This window comes from Mastigoproctus giganteus, chromosome 8, assembly GCF_048544385.1.
Source record: "Mastigoproctus giganteus isolate SK-2022 chromosome 8, ASM4854438v1, whole genome shotgun sequence".
NCBI classification, from domain to species: domain Eukaryota; kingdom Metazoa; phylum Arthropoda; class Arachnida; order Uropygi; family Thelyphonidae; genus Mastigoproctus; species Mastigoproctus giganteus.
In genome coordinates this window covers 198912163-198929815 of record NC_143582.1, presented here as the reverse complement: position 1 = coordinate 198929815, position 17653 = coordinate 198912163, and the positions used below count along the sequence as shown (strand labels likewise).

Below are 17653 nucleotides of genomic sequence, written 5' to 3'. Positions count from 1 at the left end.
AGCACGTACATCGTCCTTGACTAGGACTTCAGCAGGAGAGTGTGCAGAACAGTTATCAAGCATTAAAATAATTTTGCAGTCATCAGGCAGTCCCATAGATTTACAATGAGCCCTGGATTCAGATACAAAGTTCTTTAGAAACCAATCGGTGAAAATCTGTGTTGTAATCCAAGCTCGCTTATTTGCCTTATAAATCACAGGAAACACGCTGACTCTTTTAAATGCCCTAGGATTCCGACTTTTCCCAACAGTGAGTAATTTGCTTTGTGAGTGCCAGCTATGTTGGAATATGCAAGAATCGTAAGTCATTCCCTGGAATCCTTATACCCTGCTAGTGCTGACTCATCTGGTGTTACATATGATTTCCTTGGTATGTAATGCCAGAATAAAGAAGTTTCATCTGCATTGTACACCTGTTCAGCTGATAGTCCCTCATCAGAAGCCAACTTGGCAAATTCATCTAAATACGCCTCTGTAGCATCATGGTCTGCAGAAGCTTTTTCTCCACAAACCTTCAGCTTGCAAATTCCGCGCCTTTGTTTAAATCTGTTGACCCAGCAGATGAATATTCACATGGAGTTGTCAAATTTAATTCCTCATGAAAAAGTTTAGCTTGGGCCATTATAATGGAACAATCAAGTGGAAACTTTTCACTCCAACACTGCCTAATCCATTCAAGCAATACTGTCCACGTCTACACTCTCGACTGCTGTAAAGTTTTTCGATTGTCCATTAATTTAGGCACATCACTGTCACCATAGAATTTAAGTATCTGTTCCTTCTGTTTCTTTATATCATAGATAGTAGACGTACCAACACCATACTCCTCACTAAAATGCTGCACTGAAGTACCTTTATCTAGTCTCATAAGTAACTCTACTTTCTTCGATATACTGAGGCAAAATGTTTCCTTTTAGACACGGTATTAAATGAAAATTATAATAAATTGGGACAAATAATCACATAAATGTAGGGGTACAAGTGTACACAGCAGCTGTCATACTGAAACTGGCATGCGATTGATTGCTATGATTCACGCTTGCTACATTCCGCACTTGCACTTGTCAAAAAAAAGCCCACCAGATTCGAAACTAGCCAGTTTTCTGGAAGTTGGATAAATGGTCTGGTACCTGTACTCCCTCTGGTTGCCTCTCGAACATGCTGCTGTAGAATGTTCACTGATAATGGAAAGAAATTTAATACATGGGTGCAGTACAATTCATTAAATGGCATAATACCATGTAAATATAATATTGATGTCAATAAAGTAATATGGGCATGAAATTTACTTTGAGATTTAAATTATACAGATTATTTCTGAATAAACTGATACATGGCACGCCCTGTATTTTGTTTAGCTATATCTGCAAACTGTCAGTTTGTATTTAAAATAAATAAATCTCTCTTATGAAAATTGTAATGAATAATCGCCAAGATGCACAGAATATATTAACTGCCTTAAAATGTTGACATAAGCTTACAAATAAGATGATCACAGTTTCCAATTTTTCCTATTTCCAAAAATGTTGACATAAGCTTACAAATAAGATGATCACAGTTTCCAATTCATTCCTATGTGCAGTTGGAAACTGCACATAGGAATGAATTAGTTTCAGTTCCACATGCATCCCTAGTCAAAAATTGATAACTATTTTGTGATTTACCAACTCATATATGCAGTGATTTACCAACTCATCTGAGTTGGTAAATCGCTGCATACCAAAATCGTGTAGCACCTAAAAATTAAGACAACCAATAAACAATATAAGCAGCAATAATAATAATCAAGAACAGGCCATGTGCTACCCAGTCCTGTTTATTTAATGATTTCTACATATAAAAAACTTGCATATAGAAATTTATTGTGAATACAGAACCAAAATGCCTGAATTGTTATTAAAATTTTGATTTATTATTTATTTTAAGGTATATACTTACATCAACAACAGTTTTGAGAGCAAAATCATCCCTAATTCTTCCCTCTTTCCTTGCTCGAGTTGCTATGCTTGATGCCCATACCAATGGCATCCAGTAGGTGGAATGTACTGTTTTCATTTGCTCTATTACTTTCTTCTCATTAGGAAGTAAAATTCCTGAAAGAATTTAGAGAATAATTCACTCTCTATTGTTTTTATAGTTATTAAGAAATAGGAACAGTTAGAGGATTTCCAAACATCTTACTGAAACGAACCCATTTTAACCAGGATGAAGTATACAAAGCTAATGCATGTTACTGTAACTTGTCAAGTGATTCCAAATATTTCTTAATTATTCTTGATAGTCATAATTATAAAGTAGCTTACATATTCTAAAATACATCTGTATTTGAAATCTGTAAGATTAATAAGTGGCCCACTATTATAACTGAGTGATTTAAAAATTTTACCTTATTTTACTGTTAAAATAAACTATAATTCTGCCATGTGGAAAAGATCTCATCTAATTGCATATATTATATTTATAAATGGCTGTTGTTATGTAAGTGCCATAACAATGAAATTGTTAATATATACTGTATATATTTTTTTGCTAAATTGCTGCACCACAGTAGAAATGGGATTTTTTTTTTGTAATCAGTGGTTTAACTTTTTCACAAGAAAGTCTTTCAAATGGTTACAAGCCAGTTTAATACTATACATAGACTATACAGGTTAGCTAAAATCTAATCATATCATTTTTAATCTGCACTATTGAGATATATATACAGTAAACCCACGCTATTCGCAGTTTCACGGTCGCTGATTTAATATAAAATGAAACCTAAAAAATGTGAATTTTAAAGCGCATAAAAAAACATGGGAGTGGCTAAAATTATCTTTCCCGGTCAAAACAGCGCTCGGTGGGGGGGGGGGGTGACAAAATCGCGGCGTGGATGTTTCTCGCTAATCAGTATGTGTTATGCACTTGTCATGGAAGGTTTCGTCGTTTGCCTCTAATTTATATGCTTATAAATTGAATAAATTTATCAATTTATAAATTAATATGCTTACAAAAGTGATAAATCTACTGTTTTGCAGTGTACCGTTTTTCACTTTTTCGAGTGTGTTAACGGAAGGAAGTGACTTTATTGTGGACAAGTTCTTTCTAACCCTTACAAAAATATGGCTACAAATAACGAGGGAAATGTGAAAATATCAAAGAAGGTGATGACATTAGCGAATAAAATTGAGTTATTAGACAAAATTTCTAATGGTGAAAGTGGCAAAACAAAATCAATGAGTCAACGGTACGATCCATCAAAAAATCGGAAGAAAAAATCCGCCGTAGTGTCCGTGAAAACGCGCTAATTGCTTCAAAAATTTGCTCTGTAACTCGTGATGTTAAATTAGAAAAAATGGAAAAAGCTTTAAATCTGTGGATAGAAGACCGAACTCAAAATAAAATTCCGTTAAGTTCACTCATCATTCGTGAAAAGGCAAAACTCCTCTATCAAGTTTACTTTAGCGAAACTGGTGATAGCACTGGCGGGATAAGTTTTTTAGCTAGCAAAGGCGCTGGTTTGAAAGCTTTGTTTGAAATTTCTAATAAATATTACATTTAATGTTAAATTGTTTTTTATTTTCATTTCGATGCATATGCTTGCATTTCACTACGTACTGTCTATGTACATAGTCATATTATGAAGGTACATATAATATATACATAGACAAAATTTTAGACTAGTTTTTCTTATATATTTTATACTTTGGAACGGAACCCCTTTATTACTATGGGAGCCATAACTCAGTATTCGCGTTTTCGGTATTCGCGGCATTTCTCAGGAATGTATCCTGAGAAATGCCGCGAATTTTACTGTATATTACTGTATTTATTGAACCGTATTCCAAGGGAATCAAATTCCAAATGAAATTTAATAAGCATATAGGTATTCAGAGTAAAAGTATACCTATAGCACCATAAGGCCAAGTATTTAAGTAACCTAAGTTGGATTTCATTGTTAAATGAAATCCAACTCTATAATTAAACACATGATATATAATAAAATACAATAAAATAATATAGTAATAATAATAAAATGATGAAGCAAATTACTGATAAAAGGATACATTGAATGGTAAGTTGATGAGGGCTAGCACCACTCAATACATCCTATCAATAATTAGCTAGGGCTATCTATTTCTGTTTGCTATTTGCCAGTTAGTCTAGGTCCAAATACTCTAAAATTATAGAAGCAAACTATGTTAAATTTATCAGCAAACTGGCAAATTAACAGCTAGCCCAACAGATAGCAGTGAATCAAAAATAATGAAAGTGAATGCCAACTATTAAATTTCTTATAGGTTTATTTACTATATAAAATAATTAAGTAGTGAAAAGGAAAGGCTTTTGCCAAATTAAGGAGAAAAGGAGAAAGAGTAAGGATAGCAATAGCACCTCAATTTCCCACTAATTACTCTAACAGATTTTGATGTATAAAATTTAGAGTTAGAAAGCAAAAGCAAAGAAAAGGCATATTATAGAGATACTTTGGATTTACCGGGAGCGTAACTGCCCATCCCTTTAGTAGGGATCCTGGTATTACAGTAGATAGTGATGCCTGAAGTAATTTTGAAGAAATTGTGGAATACCAGATGTCTTATATTACAGAAATCCTATAAAGAATAGAGAAATAACTGATGTAATAGAAGTTTTTAGAATAAAATAAAATAAGATAGTAAGCATAAAATTAAACTTTACCAATTAGCAATCAAAATTATTGAGTGGTGCTAGGACTCGTCAATATACCATTCAATGTATTTGTTTATCAGTAATTTGCTTCATTATCATTTTATTATTATATTATTTTATTACATATTATGTGTTTAATTATAGAGTATAACAATGAAGTCCAACTTAGGTTACTTAAATACTTGGCCTTATGGCTCTATAGGTATACTTTTACTCTGAATACCTATATTCTATATTCTTATTAAATTTCATTTGGAATTTAATTCCCTTGAAATACAGTTCGATAAATATGGTAATATATGTTTTACAAACTGATGTTTAATCAATAATTTGATGGCATTAATCTGATCTGAGACTCTTTTTCTAATTTTCTATTTTTTCTACATTTTTATGACTTATTTCATATATATATATATATATATATATATATATATACACAGGGTGTCTCGAAAATACACGGCATAACTTCAGAGGCACCTCCGTAGCCAGGTGGGCAGGAGCAGCAGTGCGTAGCACACGCTTCTGGATTAGACCGGGGTTCGAGCCTGTCACCACCAAATACGGAGGATGCGGAAAGGTCAGGGAATGACCACCACATATCCCGGAGCAATATGGCCTTAGTTGCTAATGCTCTTAAAAACCAAATAACAAACAAACAACAAACTGCATAACTTCAGGAATGTGTTCCTCATAGTAGACAATAAAAATATTTTATATCAACATAGTTCCGGAAATGCTTGGTTCCCGAGTTATTAATAACCGGAATGTCTTATCTCCACCTGGAAAACCACCGGAATGGTGGTTTTCCATTCCGACCATGTACTCAAATCAGGAGAAAGCGGATATGCACTTTATGTACGGTTTGGCGGACGGCAATGCCCTGGAGGCTCGTCATTTATACCACAAAAGGTTCCCAGAACGAAGATGTCCAGACAGGAAAACGTTTGAAGGTATCCTTTGCCGCCTTTGTGAACATGGGACCTTTACACCTCGTGCTGCCGACAGAGGATGACCAAGATCTATGACTCCTAAGTAGAGGAGGAGATTTTGGATGTTGTGTATGCCACTCCTAGAATCAGCACACCCAGAATAGCAATGCAACTGGCTGTTCAACGTTTGACTATTTGGAGAGTGTTGCGAGAACATCAACTGTATCCTTACCATCTGCAATGGGTACAGGCCTTGTCACCTGCAGATTACCCTGCGCTTACCCTCCATGCTCACTGATTTAAACCCACTAGATTTCTTCTTGTGGGGCCATTTAAAGTCATTGGTATATTTGACTCCGGTATCTGATGTGGAAACTCTCTGCAATTGAATTGTGGCAGGTTGCGAGACAATATGAAACATGCCAGGAATTTGGCATCGTCTTCGTGAGTCCACAAAACGTCGATGTGAGGCCTGTATTCAGGCAGAAGGTGGACATTTTGAACAATTACTATAAGGTGATGTGAACAGTTAAGTGTCATAGACAGACCTTCAAAACTCTGAAACCAAGCATTTCCGGAACTATGCTGATATAAAATATTTTTATTGTCTACATATGAGGAACTCATTCCTGAAGTTATGCAGTGTATTTTTGAGACACCCTGTATATATGACATAAGTATAAGTGTATACGTTAATGTTAAATAGGATTGGAAGTATAATTATATTTATAAGATTTTGGTAGATATACAGACAACCACTTCCGAATACAGAAACCTACCATGTCCAGGGCCGTCACTAACATGGACAGGAAATTGTACTCCCAGATAACCTGAGCACCAGCCATTATATTCTTCAGTCATAAACTTTTTACTTTCCTTCAACTAAAATTCTTCCACACTCTGAGCTATTAGTGTAATACGAGGGCAGGAGTGTAATATGAGGGCTATCCTAATTACCTTCCTAACTTCATCTCTCATTAGCTAAACAGTCAGACAATGACTTTTAACTATATTACATAGCATTTACATAAAATAAATATAAACTTACTAGGTCTATCTATGAAGCCAGTCACAAGATAGGAGAGTAATTTCATACACATTATTCATACAAATTACTTACACAGATAATATCAGAGGTGTATTGCTAAAAAAAATAGTACCGGAATTCTTCAGAAGACTATATGATAATGGCACATCGACCGTACAGTAGCTGAATCAGACTTCAGATTCACGATTCATAGAACAACCAGTTCTGGCATTCAGCTCATGGTGAATCAAAATGCAGTTTTTGCACGAATCATAGTATATCTCATTCGTTGGATCTCTTTATCTAACACATTGTACTTTAGTAAGAAACATTCAAGTTTCATTGCAAAATTTATATTTTTGTTTTTAAATAAATTTTTAAAGAAATCTATTAATTTTAAAGATTACTATTAATATATATTTTTAGTAGCAATGGGGAAAATAGATATTTCTCCCTCCGCTATGATTATGCCATTGTTTCATAATATTAGGTGTATAAATTTAATGATTTTCTATTATGACATTTAGAAAAAGTACCGGAACGTTGTTCCAGTGCATTCCAGCCCGAATACACCACTGAATAACATACACACATATATATATATATATATATGGTTAAATTAATAAGCCAGTTAAGTGTGAAGATGGAAGTGTAAATCACACAAAATGCCAAAAGCTAATAAGAAAAGGATAGCAGAAAAATGAGAAATTGTAGGTGTGAAAAAGAAAGAAAGAATATCCTATGTATTATAATGAATTAGGTAAAATTATGGGCTGAATTGTAAAGCCAATCAGGGTTCGGTGTTGGGTGACCGTAAAGTAAATATAGGTGGGCAAATTGGGCCATAACTCGTAAAAAGGGGATAGAGCAAATATGCAATAAAATCTGATGTTTGCTAAAGTAAATATTGATACATGATCAGGTATTTCATCAGGGGACTATACCTGATCATGCATCAAGGACTGCATTTTTATACTGTACAATTTGGAGCAGAATGGTATTAAGGGTAAGTTGCTACAATGGATAAAAGGATGGTTGAGTGGGAGAAGACAGAGGGTGATAATCAATGGGTGCTGCTCTTCTTGGACTACTGTTATTAGTGGAGTCCCACAGGGTTCAGTGTTGGGTCCGCTGTTGTTTTGCATATTTATCAATGATATTGATGAAGGTATATCAGGGTTAGTGTCGAAGTTTGGAAATGACACAAAGGTTGGCAGGGTTGTTAATGACAGTAATGGCAGTGTGCTACTGCAACAGGATCTAGAAAATTTGGGCAATTGGGCTGAGAAGTGGCAACTGAAGTTTAATATTGACAAATGCAAAGTACTGCACATGGGTAGAAGTAACCCCAGAGGAACATATCAACTGTGTGGTACTATACTTAAGGCGGTAGAAAATGAAAAAGACCTGGGAGTAATTGTGCAGTCAGATATGAAGTTTTCTGAGCAATGCAGACAGGCTGCCAGGGCAGGTCATGGGGTTTTGTCAATGATACACAGGAATTTTTCTAGCAGGGAAAAGGAGGTGATTGTCCCTCTGTATAAGGCAATGGTCAGGCCACACTTTGAGTACTGCATACAGGTCTGGAGGCCTCATTTAAGGAAGGATGTAGATTTGCTTGAGCGTGTACAGAGAAGGGCAACAAGATTGGTGAGGGGAATGAAGGGATCCTCTTACCAAGAGAGGTTAAGTTCTGCAAATTGCAGTCCCTGGAGACTAGGCACCTGTGAGATGATCTAATTGAGGTGTATAAGGCCTTGAATGGGTTGAGCATGCTGAATTCTGATGGGATTCTTCCACTTGTTCAGATTATGAACCTAAGGGGCCATAAATTCAAATTGAAGAAAGACAGATGTAGAATAGATGTGTGGAAATTTGCCTTTGGCCAGCAGGTGGTTAATTGCTGGAACAAACTTCCATCTGTTGTTGTGGAAGTTGATAGGTTAAATAAATTTAAGGAGGAACTGAACAAACATTTAGTTGTTTTGTTTTGTAAATTTTATGTAATTTTTTTTTTGGCTGATGCTGTAGAAGCTTATATACTTGCTTTCTTGCATCACATGCCACGACTACTACTACTACTACTTGTCCATAACTGTGGAAGAGAAGAAATTTAAGACTAAACCAAGTGGGATCAAAAGAGGAAGGCAGTATAACTCTCACAAAGTATGGACAAGATAGTCCCAATGCAATGTATGTTATATCAAATAAATTAAAGTAGAAGTTGAATTAAATTAGAGATAAAATTAAAAACTAGGTTTTTACAGTGTAAAAAAAAAAAAATTTAAAAGAGAGTAAAATTCAAGTAGAAAATGCAAATATAAGTATGGTGAATATAATTTTAAGTAGAATATGTAAATATAATTTGGTACAGGCAAATTGTATAAGGCTAGGGAAGGGATAAAAGTGTATCTAAATAAATAAAGGTGAAGATAGTGAGAGATTGAGGATAGTAAGAATGTTTGTATCACCCTCGTATTGAACTAATAGCTTTACGAATGGGAAAAAGTAGAAGTAGAAAGTATAAAGATAAAAATTAAGAAAAAGATATTAAAGGTACTGGGTTAGCTGGGATCTCAAAACCCATCCTTTTAGCAAGAACCCTGACTATGTAAGTATTAGTAAGAAAAAGAGACTAATACCAAATGTTTGCGTTGTAGGAAATTGAAAAATAAGAGCCAAAAAGTTGAAAAAGGCCAAAAACAAAAACCAAAAGTATTATGAATAAGTAAAATAATGTATAAAATACATTATATACCTGGAATATACTAGTGATGTGCAGTTGAGAAAAGAGGTGGGAAATGACAGTGAGAACATATTCCATTGAGTTAATAAATGTAATTAAAGCGGTTTTATGGACAAATAATTTATAATGATAAAATGGACTTGAATGAAAGCTGTGAAAAGAGGTAATTAGTCACCTCTATAGTCATTTTTGATAAGTATGTGTATAGAGATACACAGATTGAGCATTGGAAAGGAGAAGAAAGTATATATACAGCGGAAATTATAATGCAGATAGTAGGCTGGAAATTATATTAGGAATAATTAAATTCTACATACAGCCTGTAATTTTACCTAATTCATTATAATACATAGGATATTCACATTCTTTCTTTCTTTTTCACACCTACAATTTTTCATTTTTCTGCTATCCTTTTCTTATTAGCTTTTGGCATTGTGTAATTTACACTTTCATCTTCACACTTAACTGGCTTATTAATTTAACCATACATATATAAACTTTTTTGCATCTTTGCTTCTGCTTTGCATCTCAGGTGCATTTGTCATATCTTATTTATTTCTGTTTCCACTACGACTTCATGAATCAGGGTAACTCTGGAATTTTTTTGGCTGGTGCAGCATAAGTCTCAGGCTTCCTTGCACCATATGGCTAATAATAATAATAATAATAAAACATAATAATGTTTTATTATTATTATTATTAGCTGAAGTATCTACTTGTAACCTATTATTATATCTCATATTTCATATATATATATATATATATGCGTGTATATATATATATATATATATATATATATATATATAGGAATGTAGCCATAGCTCTGAATTTCATTATAACGAAACAAATTTTATACAAGGCCAGTTTAAAAGAAAATTTTCATGTAGGCAAAGTATCAAGCAAGGATCTTAATCTCCTTATTCCTGTGTAATATATTCTGATATTTTAAAATAATAATAACATACACATTGGGGAAAAATATTTTATTCTCATAATTTATAATTAGAATACAAACAAAATAAAAATATGAGAATAAAAACCTCATAACAAAATCATTAGTTGCTTTTAGCACAAAAAATACTATATGTTCATAGCACACATTAAATATTTATTTCCTGGCCTTTACTATAGCAAAATCTTTTACTTTCAGAAAATAATGCTATTCTGCATCATGTCTTTATCTTTACTGCTGAAGACACTACAGTTCTCCCAATGACAGTGACAGAGCTCACTTTAGAAATAGAAATTGCCATGTTAATTCTGTGTTAATTGCTATATTAAATCTGTGTTAATTGCTATGTTAATTCTGTGTTAATTGCTATGTTAATACAATGTTAATTCTGAATGCCTCAGTGCCTCCATAGATGAGTGGTAAGGAGCAGGGGTGCAGTAGCACATGCTCTTTGAGCAGACTGGGGTTCAAGCCCCTGACTGCTAAATATGGTCAATCTGCCAATCTGCACTGGACCAGCATGGCAGATTATGGTCCAATTTTCTCTTAATATGAATTGTTGAGGAGGCTTCCACCCTGCAGCGGATTGATAATAGCTGCTGCTTACTTTTACCTTACCTTTATGTTAATTCTACCTAAAGTTACTGTTGTTTTTAATCAAATAACATCATTAAGAAATTATTCCCTTGGTCAAATATCTTGTTCATTAAAAACTCAAAGCCACTGATGATGACCAATTCACAATTTGGCTCCATCATCAGACAATAAGCTGCCTGAAGTGTCTACTTGTACCCTAGACCAGTGTTTTTCAAACTTTTCTGATCATGGCCCACTAGCCCCTCCCATAGCTCACATTTAAAGTAGATCATATTTTAAAGTCAGAGGTGAGCCTACAAATGCCACACTGAAGTGTAAAATTGTGGGCTTCGCATTTTTGCCAGCCCTGAACTGATTCCAACTAAAAATTAAGTCGAATGAAAATTGGAAGTTGGGATATACTGTGAATAATACCAAGAAGTGACATAATTGTAAAGTATATGATATTGCAGTATAGTATAGTGTATGATACATGATATCGCCAAGGGGAATGTCTGTGTGTGTGCGATGTAAGGAGTGTGAGGAAATCAGGCGACAACTCAGCATTGTTATGGGCCTATATGAGAGCTCGAAGGACAGAACGGATGCCCTCGAAGGATCAAAATTGAGGGGCCCATCAAGCTCTCAGCTGCCCACATCAATGCCAGAGCTTGCACTTGATCATCATGCAATACAGTGGCAACCCCCAAGGCAGAATGCACTGGTCCTACAGGAACTAGTAGTTGTCGGTGATTCTATTGTCAGGGAAACGGGGAACATGGTATGTAAAAAGGATAGGTGGAACAGGACCAGGGTATGTCTGCCAGGGGCAAAGGTTGATGCCATTGTAGAGCAGATATCATCTTTTAAAGACACAAAAGGTGATATTGTTGTACACATTGGCACTAATGATATTAAGAGGAGACCGGCGGAATTACTTAAAAGTACAGGTCACTGTTGAAAAAAAGCCGTGAATTAGAGTTGAATTTGAAAGTGTCTGCAATTCTGCCCAGACACGATAGGAGGGAGTACAGGAACTCCCCAACTTACGTAAATTTGACTTTACGTAAGTTTTTGCTGGCTGATGCAAACTTAAAATCGAGGAAACATATTTTGCATCCCGTAGGAATAAATGGAGGTATCGTGAAAATATCGTAATGTGAACCCAATAACACATTGTTTTAACACAACATAATGCTATGTGTTGGCAATTCGTTCCAAGACCTTGGAAGTTGAAATTTTTGCTATATGTATAACTAAGCTATTTATCTCTCTAAAATTTTGGACATTTTTATAATGGAAATTGCACTACACTTTTATCATTATCCGTTATAAGAATCAATTTTGAACGCCATTTATGATATTTTTCAAAAACACATTTCTGGAAGTCAATACCATTAAATAATAAAAACAATTTGCACTTTCCAGTTTATTAGTCTTTTCTGTTAGTTCATTCCAGTTATCGGGATTTGCAATAATCCCGATAACTGGAATGAATTCTGTGGGTTTTTATGTTATTATGGTGAAATGTGTTCCCCCTTCACTGAAATCTTCAATCATATAAAAAACATAAATAAATTTTCAGACTCTTCTCTTCATTCCTATTTACATATTACAATGATGAAGGGAAAGTGACCAATGAAAAATGCAAGTGCTGGCAGTGCTAGGAAACAAAATGAAACAAAATTGATTTAGAAATGAAGATGAAAATGATTAAGAAGTACGAAGCATGACAGTTTGTCATCTAATACACGGAATTAGGTCTCGCTGCTTCAACAGCGAATACTATTTTAAGGGACAGTGCGCATATAAAAGAACATGTTAAAGGATCAACGTATTTCACACTGGGGCCAGTCTGCCCCAACAGTGATCACAAAACAGCGTTCAGTTGCTATATCAAAGATGGAACAGCTATTAATAATACGGATGGAAAATCAAATTCAGAAGCGGGTGCCTCTGAGTCCAATGTCCAAATTCAAGCAAAAGCAAGAAGTATTTATGAGGATATTAAGGATAAGTACAGCGAACCCCAAGCTAAGTTCGTGGCAAGCAATGGGTGGTTTAATAAATTCAAACATCACACTGGTTTCCAAGACATTAAAGTCGCCAATGCCGATTCTGCAGCTGCAGAGAAATTTTGTGATGTGTTGGAAAAAACCCATCTAAATCTCCACAGCCCTCAACTTCTGCAGCAGCATGCTTATCAGCTGGCAAGTTAATTCTGGCAACGATGCTCGAAAGGTAAAACTTGCTGACGTTATGCCTGTTTTCCCTCTCTTTTTGTAATTTTATAATTTTGAAATTTTTGTAATTTTGTGCACTTTTGAAATGTTTGTAATTTTGTACACTTTTGTTAATTTTTCCTGTACATGAGATAAAAAAAAATTTAACAATTCTATTTCCATGTTCATTGAACATTTATTTTTTGCTTCTATCAAATTCAGTGCACACAGTTGCGAGTGTGGAATTTCCCTAAATGCTTACTTAGGGAAATTCCGACTTATGTAGCGTTCCACGGAATGCAACCCTTACATAAGTCGGGGAGTTCCTGTATATGATGAGAGCCATGTTGATCAATTTTGCCCTGGAAAGATTGTGCAAGGCTTAAGGGGTAGAATTTTTTTCCAGCCTGGTCTGTACTTGTTAACAGGAGAGACTGCTTCTACAGGGATGAGATACACTTAAATAGAAAGGGTACAAAAATATCTGCTGATGCTACTGAGGCAGTGTTAGGTGGGTTGGAAAACTGCTAGCTTGGATACAAGGACTAATAGATTAACAGTAGCCGCTGGCAGAGGTGAAAGTGATTCTTGCACTACTTCTATTGGAATGAGCAGCAGACAGGAAAACAAGATGCAGGGTATTTCAGAGACTGCTGGGAGTCGTTGTGGTACAAGTAAACACATGGGTTGAGTTAGGGTAGCTAGGAATAGGAACAGGTGCATGTATACTTGCGTATACACAAATGATAGGAGTTTGGCAAATAAATTTGATGAATTTGAGGTGTTGGTCAAAACATCAAAGGCAGATATTGTTGGGATATAAGAGACGTGGTGTCACACAGATATAAGGAATGCAGAACTGGAATTTGGGAAGTACAATGTGTACAGGAAGGATAGACAGGATAGGAAGGGAAGAGGGGGTTATACTATTAGTTAAGAAACACATAAAATCCAAGGAAATGCAGCCAGTCGACATTGCTGGACAGTGCAGTGTCGAGCCAGTTTGATGTGACATAAGCACTGGGAGATCAAAATTGAGAGTAGGAGTGCATTATAGGCCTAATGACTCTGATGAGTATAATAATGAACTAATGAGTCATGTGGCAGAGAAGAAAAATGCATGGGATACATATAAATTAAAGGGTGACATGGAAGCCTAGGATAGATATCAGCTGGTCTGTAACCAGTCAGGGGAGATTAGGCAGGCAAAGGCAGATTATGAGAAATCTTTGGCAAAGGATGCAAAGAAAAACAGCAAAGAGTTCTTTACCTATGTAAACTCTAGAAGGAAAGGGATGAATCAGATTGGTCCACTGGATATTGATGGTTCAACTGTTGATGATCCTGCTCAGGTGGCTAACAAACTATATGAGTATTTTGCATCTACATTCACACATGAGGAGTTATTCAGGGAGGGCAATGCCAGAGGTGAATTAAACTCTTGCAGTGAGCTAGATGATTTTGTAATAACTGCGAGGAAAGCGGAGAAGAAATTGTTGAAGGTAAACCTAAAAAAAAAGGCACCTGGGGTGGATGGGATCTAACCAGTTATATTAAAGGAGGCAGCAAAGGAAGTAAGGAAACCCTTAGCCATAATTATGAGAGCTTCTTTGAACTCAGGGGAGGTACTCATAGACTGGAGATGTGCAAATGTGACCCCAATTCACAAAGGAGGATCAAAGGCTGACACAAGTAATTATAGACCTGTGAGTTTAACTTCTGTTCCAGGAAAATTAATGGAGGCACTGGTTAAAGAAGCACTGCAGGATCATCTAGACAAGACTTTAGTTATAGCTTGGACACAGCATGGTTTTGTTAAGGGAAAGTCTTGCCTGACCAATTTGATTGGATACTATGATGTAGCCACAAAAGAACTGGATGCAGGGAATAACTTTGATATTATATATTTGGATATTATAAAGGCTTTTGATACTGTTGCACATGGAAGACTGCTGCACAAATTGGAGCAGTGTGGCATTGGAGGCAAATTGCTGCTATGGATAAGGGGATGGTTGAGGGGGAGAAGACAGAGAGTGGTAATCAATGGACACTGTTCATCGTGGACTAATGTTATTAGTGGAGTCCCTCAGGGTTCAGTGTTGGGTCCATTATTGTTTCTGTATTTATAAATTATATTGATGATGGTATATCAAGCTTAATGTCCAAGTTTTCAGATGATACAAAGGTTGGCAGGGTTGTTAAGGACACTACTGACACTATGCTGCTGCAACAGGAACAGATGGGCTGAGAGGTGGCAAATGAAGTTTAACATTAACAAATGTAAAGTACTACATATGGGAAACAGTAACCCCAGAGCAACGTATCAACTCTGTGGTACTACTCTGACAGTGGTAGAGAATGAAAAGGACCTATGGGTAATTGTGCAGGCAGATATGAAGTTGTCTGAGACCAATACATAGTGTTCAATCGACTTTATTGCTTATCAGAAAATCATTTTATGCTTTGAAAATATCTGCTTCTGTAGTCCTACCAGGCAGGGTTCGGCAGAATAAAAATTCTTATACTTTTCCTAAATATTCATATCTGACATATGCAAGGAGATGAGCTTCGCCAACCGAATCAGTAGACTCATCGAGTTGAAGCAAAAAGTACATACTCTGACGTAAACGTGATAACAGCTCACATTTCACATTTTCAGCCCTGCCTGTTATTTGACGTTTAATTGTATCATTAGAAAGGGGTACTTTCAAAATAACATTCCTTGCTTTTTCTCCAAGCACAAATTTTGCCATTACTTTTGCAGAAGGTTTTATCAAGTTTTCTGCTACACTGTGACCTAGCCACCAGTAGCGATACCCTGTATGAAGCCTCTGTTGTGTTGGTATTTTCTCCACCAGCAGCAATAAAATGCATTAGCAAAGGCACATGATGCAAGAAAGCAAGCTTATATAGCATCAGCCAAAAAAAATATGCCCTTATTTCACCCATCCACTCGCTCCAAATGTTTGTTAAGTTCTGCCTTGAATCTATTTAAGCTATCAACTTCACAACGACAGATGGAAGTTTGTTCAAGCAATCAACCACCCGCTGGCTAAAGGCAAACTTCCGCACATCTATCCTACAACTACCTTTCCTCAATTTGAATTTATGCCCTCTCAGGAGATTATTCTGAGCAACAGGAAGAATCCCATCAGTACTGAGCATATTCAAACCATTCAAGGCTTTATACACCTCAATCAGATCACCTCGCAGGTGCCTACTCTCCAGACACTGTAATTTGGAAAACTTAAGCCTTTCTTCATAAGAATAACCCTTTGTTCCATTCACTAATCTAGTTGCCCTTCTCTGCACTCATTCCAACAGCTCTACATCCTTCTTAAAATAAGGCCTAGAGACCTGTATACAGTACTCAAGGTGTGGCCTGACCATTACCTTATACAAGGGGACAATCACCTCCTTATCCTTGCTAGAAAAATTCCTGTATATCATTGACAAGACACCATGAGCTACTCTTGTAGAATGTCTGCAGTGCTCAGAAAACTTCATATCTGCCTGCACAATTACCTCCAGGTCCTTTTCACTCTCTACCATTGTCAGTGTAGTACCACAGAATTGATACGTTACTCTGGGGTTACTGCTTCCCATATGTAGTACTTTAGATTTGTCAATGTTAAACTTAATTTGCCACCTCTCGGCCCATCTGCTCAACTTTTCAAGATCCTGTTTTAGCAGCGTACTGTCATTAGTGTCATTAACAACCCTGCCAACCTTCGTATCATCTGCAAACTTGGACATTAAGTCTGATATACCATCATCAACATCATTTATAAATACAGAAAACAACAATGGACCCAACACTGAACCTGAGGGATTCCACTAATAACATTAGTCCACAAAGAACAGTGTCCATTGATTACCACTCTCTGCCTTCTCTCAATCAACCATCCCTTTATCCATAGCAGCAATTTGCCTCCAATTTGTGCAGCAGTCTTTCATGTGCAACAGTATTAAAAGCCTTTCTAAGATCCAAATATATGATATCAAAGTTATTCTTTGCATCCAGTTCCTCTGTGACTACATCATAGTATCCAATCAAATTGGTCAGACAAGACTTCCCCTTAACAAACCCATCGCTAACTGAAGTCTTTTCTAGATGATCTTGCAGTGCTGCTTTAACTAGTGCCTCCATTAATTTCACTGGCACAGAAGTTAAACTAACAGGTCTGAATTACCTGTGTCTCCCTTTGATCCTTCTTTGTGGATTGGGTTCACATTTGCATATCTCCAGTCCATGGAAGCTCTCATAATTATGGCTAAGGGTTTGCTTACTTCCTTTGCCGCCTCCTTTAATATAACTAGATAGATTCCATCCACCCCAGGTGCTTTTTTTATGTTTATCTTCAACAATTTCTCCTCCACTTTACTCTCAGTTATTACAAGATTATCTAGCTTACTACCAGAATTTAATACACCTGTGGCATTCCCCTCCCTGAATAACTCCTCATGTGTGAATGTAGATGCAAAATATTCATTTAGTTTGTTAGCTACCTGAGCAGGAACATCAACAGTTGA

General features: G+C 35.9%; 1 protein-coding gene across 1 annotated transcript in view; it reads right to left on the bottom strand.

Moving 5' to 3' along the window:
- The window catches only part of LOC150082161 (uncharacterized), a 184577-nt gene that overhangs the window by 98395 nt on the left and 68529 nt on the right, over positions 1-17653 (bottom strand). Inside the window, exon 7 of the mRNA XM_090380441.1 lies at positions 1939-2093. Within this exon, the coding sequence (XP_090236567.1) occupies positions 1939-2093 (155 nt within the window). The remainder of the gene's footprint in view (positions 1-1938; positions 2094-17653) is intronic.